Source organism: Tenrec ecaudatus, chromosome 13 (assembly GCF_050624435.1).
Source record: "Tenrec ecaudatus isolate mTenEca1 chromosome 13, mTenEca1.hap1, whole genome shotgun sequence".
Classification (NCBI taxonomy): Eukaryota; Metazoa; Chordata; class Mammalia; order Afrosoricida; family Tenrecidae; genus Tenrec; species Tenrec ecaudatus.
This window is the reverse complement of record NC_134542.1, coordinates 35,751,617-35,759,408: the sequence shown is the minus strand read 5'-3', so window position 1 is coordinate 35,759,408 and position 7,792 is coordinate 35,751,617. Positions and strand designations below refer to the sequence as shown.

General features: G+C 44.4%; 1 protein-coding gene across 6 annotated transcripts in view; it reads left to right on the top strand.

Moving 5' to 3' along the window:
• The first annotated feature begins 3,622 nt into the window (after positions 1-3,622).
• The window catches only part of ABI2 (abl interactor 2), a 110,673-nt gene continuing 106,503 nt past the window's right edge, over positions 3,623-7,792 (top strand). For 3 of the 6 annotated variants that reach the window (XM_075530255.1, XM_075530253.1, XM_075530254.1), the window contains exon 1: positions 3,626-3,942. In XM_075530255.1, the coding sequence (XP_075386370.1) occupies positions 3,826-3,942 (117 nt within the window). In that variant the 5' untranslated portion in view covers positions 3,626-3,825. Of the gene's footprint in view, positions 3,943-7,792 lie in introns of all 6 variants that reach the window. The other 3 variants (XM_075530258.1, XM_075530257.1, XM_075530256.1) reach the window with 2 other exon arrangements.

Below are 7,792 nucleotides of genomic sequence, written 5' to 3'. Positions count from 1 at the left end.
ATTGAAAATTTTGGCAAGTGGAATGCAAAAGTTGGAAACAAAAAGGAAGGAACAATAGTTGGAAAGTAAGGCTTTGATGATAGAAACAAGGTTGGAGATCACATCACAGAATTTTGCAAGACCACTGCCTATCACAAATACACAAATAGTGATTACACATGGGTTTCTTCAATGGAATCCACAGAAATCAAACTGACTACATCTGTGGGAAGAGATGATGGAAAAACTCAGTATCAGCAGCTAAAACAAGGCCAGGGGCCAACTACAGAACAGACCACTAATTACTCATATTTATGTTCAGATGTAGGTTGAAGCTGAATCATACTAAAGTCCACAAGAGCCAAAATACCACCTTAGATCCATCCTGTCTGAATTTTAAGACCATTTCAAGAACAGATTTGATGTATTGAACACTATGACAGACCTGGTGAGCTGTGGGTTGATATCAAGAACATCATGAAGAAATAAAAAAGTCACCCAAAAGACAGGAAAGAATGAAAGATCAAAGTAGATGTCAGAAGAGACTTTGAAACTTGCTCTTAATCATAGAGTAGCTAAAGCAAATGGGAGCGATGATGAAATCAAAGAGAAAACTTCAAAGGGTAGCTTGAGAAGACAAAGTATTATAATGAAATGTTCGAAGATCTCGAGTTAGAAAACCAAGAAAGGAAGGACACGTGAAGCAGAAAAAAGTCAAGCCTAATGTTGCAATCATGAGAGAGTCTATGGACAAAATATTGAATGATGCAGGAGGCATCAAAAGAAGATGGGAAGATTACAGAGTCATTGCCCCACAAAGAATCAGTCACCATTTCATCATTTCAGGAGGCAGCACATGAGCAAGAACCAGTGGGACTGAAGCAAGAAGTTCAAGCTGCACTGCATTAGCCAAAAACAAGGGTCCAGGAATTGATGGAATACCATGGAAATATCTCAATAAGCTGATGAAACACTAGCAGCACTCATCTATATCGATAAATTTATATAACTTCTACTTGGCCAAATGACTGGAAAGATCCCTATTTTGCTTCCATCCCTAAGAAAGGTGACCCAACAGATTGTGCACATTATAGAACAATATCATTGATCATTTAACAATGATCAGTTGCAATTCATTGGACGCAAGCTGCCACAGGCTCAGACTGGATTCAGAAGAGGATATGGAACAAGGGATCTCATCACTACCATCAAATGGATCTTGGCTGAATGCAGAGAACTCTAGAAAGATATTTACTTATGTTTTATGACTATGTGAAAGCATTCAACTGTGTGGACCGTAACCTACTATGGCTAGCCTTGAGAAGTATGAGAATCCCAGAATACTTCATTGTATGCAGACCTTGTACATGGGTCAAGAGGCAGTTATACTATTAACAGAACAAAGACATACTGTATGGTTTATATCCGGAAAGGTGTGTGTCAGGGTTGTATCTTCTTGCCATGTTTATCCAACCTTTATGCTGAGCAAATAATCAGAGGAGCTGGACTATATGAAAAAGAATATGCCATCAAGATTGGAGAAAGAAGCTTATTAACAACCTTCAGTATGCAAATGACACAGCTTTGCTTGCTGAAAGTGAAGACTTGAAGCATTTGCTGATGAAGATCAAGGATTGCAACTAGAAATATGGATTACAACTTTATGTACAGAAAAGAAAAATCCTGACAACTAGACCAATTGGTAAAATGAACCATCATGATACATAAAGACTTGAGTTTGTCAGAGATTTCATCTTGCTTGGATCCACATCAATGCTTATGGAAGCAACAGATCAAAGGATGCTTTACATGGGCTACATCTGCTGTAAACAGGACCTCTTTAAAATATTGAAACTCAAGGCTGTTACTTTGAGGACTAAGGTACCCGTGGCCCTAGCCATGGTATTTTCAGTCATCTCACATGCATCTCAAACTTGGCCATTGAATAAGACTGAATAATTGATGCATTTGAATTATGGTGCTGCAAAGAATACTGAAAGAACCACAGAGTGCTAAAAACAAAAAAAATCTGCCCTAGAAGAAGCACAGACAGAGTGCTCCTTAGAAGGAAGATGGCAAGACTTTGTCTCATCTACTTTGGACATGTTACTAGAAGAGGCCAGTCGCTGGACAAGGGCATAGTATTTTGGTAAAGCACAGGGGCAGCGGAAAAAGAGGAAGATGCCCCTTGACCAGATGGAGGGACATAGTATCTGCAGCAGTGTGTTCAGGCATAACAATTGTGAGGATGGTGCAGGATCAGGCAGTGTTTCATTTTACTGTACACAGAATTGACTCCATCACCACATTTGTTGTTGCTGTTGGCTTCTTGAAAGGATGCTAGGTGGGGATACGTGTAGTAGAATTGGGCGATTTAACTCAAATTCTTAGCAGTATTTTTAAGTACTGAATTTAATCAGAAAGAAAAGTTTGCAACAGGTTCCTGATACTCTCGTTTAAGAACCATGAATAGATATTGTTTATAAAGTGTTTAAGAAAAAACCTAGTTGGTATAGAACAACGTTTATTCTAAAGTGAAAACTCCCACAAAGTGGTAATGTTTGTATCATAAGGCAATGCAAAAAATGGGGTTGCTCCAACCTTTTGGTAAAATGTTATCCAACAATTTAAAAAACAAATTTTAATATAGTTTTCTCATGACCACAAAAAACAACACAACAGATATAAATTAGTGATCATCAGAGCAAGACCAAGAGTTAAAACGAGTGGTTCCTGCAGGAAACTACAAATGTTCAAGGGTGCACCGGGAGCCAGCCTTGTCTTTCACGGGCCCAGTCAAAGTCCTGGGCTTAGTATCACAATAGTTGTCCGAAGTTTGCGTTGAAGAATGACACAGAGGGGTGCTTAAGAAAAACGTACAAGGAAGTCGGTTATTTGGGGAAGAACAATGTATGAACCGTGCAAAATGAAAATGATGCACACTCGATTTTACCCTTTTCAGGGTGCAAACGTTTGATTCTGTCCGTTGAAGAGCCCTGGGAGGTACGAAACCAGTACCAGCAGACCCGCTTTTAGAACTTGAGATCCTGAACTGGACAGCAGAGAAACGCCAGCACGGGTCATTGGCGCGCAGGCGGATCGCTGGAGGAGGCAACCCCCCAAGCTGCGCTCCAGAGGGCCGGCCTCTGGACACACAATGCAACACCACGGAGTGGCCGGGACTTGGGGTTAAGAGAGTGGAACGTCCTTTCTGAGGCGGCACTGACCGCAGCATGGAAGTTTGGGGAGCTTGATTCCCGGCAGATGGGATCTTCCCCGGAGGTTGGACTCTGGCCTCCAATCGGGAGCAGAGAAAAACCTCGAGCGAGGTTCCTGGGGTCGAAGACCTCCACATGGATTCGGCGCTAAAGGAGACACGCCGAAAGCCCCCGAAAGAACCTTCAGGAAGGCGGCCGAACTGAGGGGCGCCTCCTCGCCCAGCCCACAAGGGCCGCCCGGGGGACCCCCGCCGGCGCACAACCGGCGAGGGCCGCAGGGTTAACCGCGCCCGGGCTCCCGCTCGCCACCCGGCTCCCGCCCCGCCGTCGCTAGGAGACGCCGGAAGTGGGGGAGGGGCGGGCTGTGCGGCGGAGGGTGGGAATCTTTTTCGGGAGCCCGGGGGCGGAGGGGAGGGAGCGCGCGTGCGCGTGCGCGTGCCCCGCCGCCGTCGCCGCGGTGACCGTCCTCGCCGCCCGTCGGCTCGCGCCCCGCCCCCGTCCTCGCCGCCCCCTCCCCTGTCGCGGGCGGGGGGTGTTCCGCGCTCCTCCTCTCCCAGTCTCGGCTCTCCCTGGCCGTGCGGCCCGCTACCCCCGCGGTCTGTACGAGGTGGAAGAGGAGGATGTGAAGATGGCGGAGCTGCAGATGCTGCTGGAGGAGGAAATCCCGGGGGGCCGCCGGGCCCTCTTCGACAGCTACACGAACCTGGAGCGGGTGGCCGACTACTGCGAGAACAACTACATTCAGGTGCGACGCGGCCCCGGGCCTGGGCGGTGAGCGGCGTGCGGAGGACCCCGGCCGCCGGCGGCCCGGCCACCGCGGGGACCCGGCCGGGGCGACGCTAGCCGGGCGGCGGAGTGGGTGGGAATCGTGGGGCCGGAGGAAACGGGAGCTTTGCAACATTGTTGCAAGCCGGGAATCCGGCCCCGGCGCGGTGCGTGCGCGGGGTCCCCGCCTCCTGGCTTCTGCCCCCCGCCGCCCCCGCGCTCGCAGCCGGCCGGCTGGTCGGGGCTGGGGCGGCGCGGGAGGCGGAGAGGGGCATTTTCTGTTTGCTAAAATGCTGCTCTCCCATGTAGGGGGGACGAGGACGGAATGATAGGTCCCCCCCGCCCCCAAGCTGTGGAGGATTTTTAAGGGGCGCTGTTGCTGCAACAGCAAAGTAAAGTCCTTAGGTTTTCTGTTCATGTAAATGCCTGAGGCGGGGGGGGCGTTAGGTCTAACGGCGGGGATACTAGAAGTTATTGTCATTTTTCTCCCTTTGGAGCTTGTGAAGCTGCGTGATAGAGAGCCATCCCTCCCGCCCACCCCAAGTCCTGTTACATTGGTTATTTCCTTGAGGGCGGCGGGGAACGAGTGCGCCTGCTTTCCCGAAAGAATTAGGAAAATGAACCTTTTGGTTTAATTTTCCCGTGTTGGTTTGGCACAGGATTCGGTGGTGACGCTCGCGTGTGTGAGTGTATGTATGCATGTATGGGGTGGTGGAGGCGAGCGTGGATACAGGGTGGGATGAGATCCAGCTGCTCGGTGATAAAAGATTCTCAGTTTAAGGGAAAAAATTACTTGAAAGAATGGTAGGATAAAACGCACAATTTGTAAATTCAGCATCGTGTTGTTTTCTGCATGGCTTATTCTGAATTACAGGTTCTGCCTCAATTCCTCCCCCTCCTTCCCTATTTAAATTCTCTTGGGATAAAGGTGGAAATGTGCTAAATTGTTTCTTCACCCTGGTCTTTTTTTTCTTGTTCCCGCCTCCATATCTCCAGGCAGGCATCCTTCTTAACACCAGCTATATTGGGAAGTATTCTTGTCTCAGTGTAAATTAAAAACCATGCACAGAAAAATAATGTAGCCAGGTGTTACAATGGGTAGCTTCTTAGGTTTTGTAAGGAGACCATGCTTAATTTAGGGTGGCATTTTGAGATTTTTCTTGATTAAACATATACTTCATTCACTTTGTGTTGTAGGGGCTATTTCTTTTGGAGAAAGAGCTGGACGTAATCCAAGCTGTTTCCTCCGACGGAGACCCATGAAAATAGGAAAAGGAAGGATGCATCTTGGGTCAAAAGATGAATACAAAAAATAGTGACTATGTTTGCACTAATTGCTGACCCACTAGCTGCTCTGTGCTGGCAAGATGAGGGTGTCTGCTCCAGCGAAGGTTTTCGCTCTCAGACGCCTATGGAGCCTCTGAGTCAGAATCCACTCGGTGGCATACGTTTGGTTTTGGGGTTACTGATACGGGGAGAAGAGATTCAAAGGTCATTTTCTCGTTTTTTCACTCACTGTTTGGCAAGTTGCTGTGTCTGGCGTTTATCTGCTGAGTGCCTAAAGAAAGTTGCCATTTATTTGGTTCACACTTATGGAGACTTCATATGTTACAGGGTCCCTTGTGTTTTGGCTGTAATGATCTGAGCACATCACCGGGGGATTCCTACTGCCTACTTTTAGGTTAAAGTTAAGCACAAACCCCTTCACCAAGGAACCCTGCTTTAGGCCCCCATAGAGTTTTATAGTCTAGAGCCCAGGTTCCCAAGCTTGGCTGCTTGATCGTTGGAGTCATCTGAGGATCCGGTGAAACCCCTTATCTGTGGGCTCCAGTTGCAGCCTAATGATTAAGAATCTCTGAGGAAGAGCCTGGGATCTCCAATTTCACCAGATCCCCAAGGTGATTCCAATGATCAGCTCCGTTTGGGAACGTAGGGTCCAGTGTTTAGGAGAGGCCATCTGTGAGCAAATTAATACCATGTACTCAGAGCACCCAGGTTGGTTTGGCAACCTTAAATAGGGTTTCTGACTTTGTAAATTTTTCCTGGGTCAGAATGCATTCTTTCATCTTGTCATTAGCAGCCCAAATGTGTAATCAGCTGTGCCACCACATCTTAATACCAGAGAGCTTGGTGATTTATGCTCTGTAATAGATTACAGGTGGGAAGCACTAGCAGCCGCCATGCTTGTCTCAGGAATCCGCAATCTCTAGGAAGGTAACACCTCATGGATTGAAGTGCTAATTCCGTTGCCTCAGGTCACATAGTATGGGGAAGGGTTGTAGTCAAGAGAAATTGAGGTGGAAAGGTAATTGGGTCTGCTTATTTCCGGTAAGTAATAAAAGAAACAGATTTGTGTCTGGTACAGTTACTACATAAAAGTAAAAGTAAGTACATGGGTTATTAAAGCTAAGAAGTTAAGGCATAGTGATGATCTTTTTAGATATTTGAAAAAAAGAATGTTACTGCCATCATATTGTCTGTCTTACCAATAGGACTCACCAGTTTATGCGGTGGTATTTTTAAACTCAGTGGATAAATATTGATGTGATATGAATGTATCTGGATTTTAAAACGTCTTATATATCTACAATTTAGCATTTGAAGTGACATTTACAGTCTTAGATGATCTATTTTGGTATATGATTGATGCTCTCTCTGAGGATGACAGCTTTTACTTGGTTTGCGTGTAGTATAGTTGCTAACTAGACCTGATGGGGGTGGATTTGTGCTGATCCAGCAGCACATTTGACTGCCTCCCCTGGTGACTGAGGAAGCATTGACCAGAAGGATTTGCATGTTGCTGGTGACCCTACAATAGATGGAAGTTAATTGATGGGATCCAAGATCAAAGGATCAATTTAGCCTTATTGTACAGCCGGGACCAGTAGCTCAAGTTAACTAACCCCACACTCATCTTATTTTGTGGTAATGTAATTTTTGCCAATAAAGTAAAGAGAAATCTGTTGACCCATGATGACAACCACAAAATTTTGTTGCTTAACACAATTTATGGTTAGAATATTCTAAATGTGTTTGTTCAGTGTGAAAAGTGAGCAAAGGAAGGAAAATCATGGAGCTTTTTGTTTATTTTATTTCATTACTTTGACCACCCAAAAACTGAATCAAAATATTTTTTCCTAAAATGTGATGCTGAAAAATTATCATCGGATTGATTTTATTTTTTGCTTGTAAAAAGGATTAAGAATTGTCTTTGAATACTTGTGAGACTTGTGTTTCTTTTTCTTATTAAATCTCTAGTATACTAGGAAGTATTCAGGAATTTTTAGAAAAATGTTTTGATTAACTTGGAATTAATTTGAAAATGTTTTGATTAGCATTTTTATGGCAAGAACAACTTTACAATTGGTTCTTTCAATGCTTTGGGAAGAGAAATAAGTTTATAGTTGTAACTTCTATGGTAAATCTGAAAATCCAACTTGTTTGTATTTGTTTTTCTGTTTGATTAAAGAAAATGATTTTTTTGGCGGGACTGATAATTTACATAGATACATAATAAAACTTCCATTGTCCAGTGTTTAGGTTAGGAGTGAAGTTCTTTTCAGAACAGAAATGAAGAATTTACTTAATAATATTATTTGAAATATTTTGAATAATAGCTACATCATTAGGAGCTTTCCTTTTTCCCCATTATCAACAAAGATACTCGTAGAATTCATTTAAAATTGCATGAAATGTTTATAAAGGGATTGTAGAATAATGACGCATTATTTGTATCATAAAAATTATTTATGTAAAATTCAAAATTGTATTTAATGAAACCAGTAAAGTACATGATCTTTGTTGGCAATCATTAGAATATACAGAGAGAT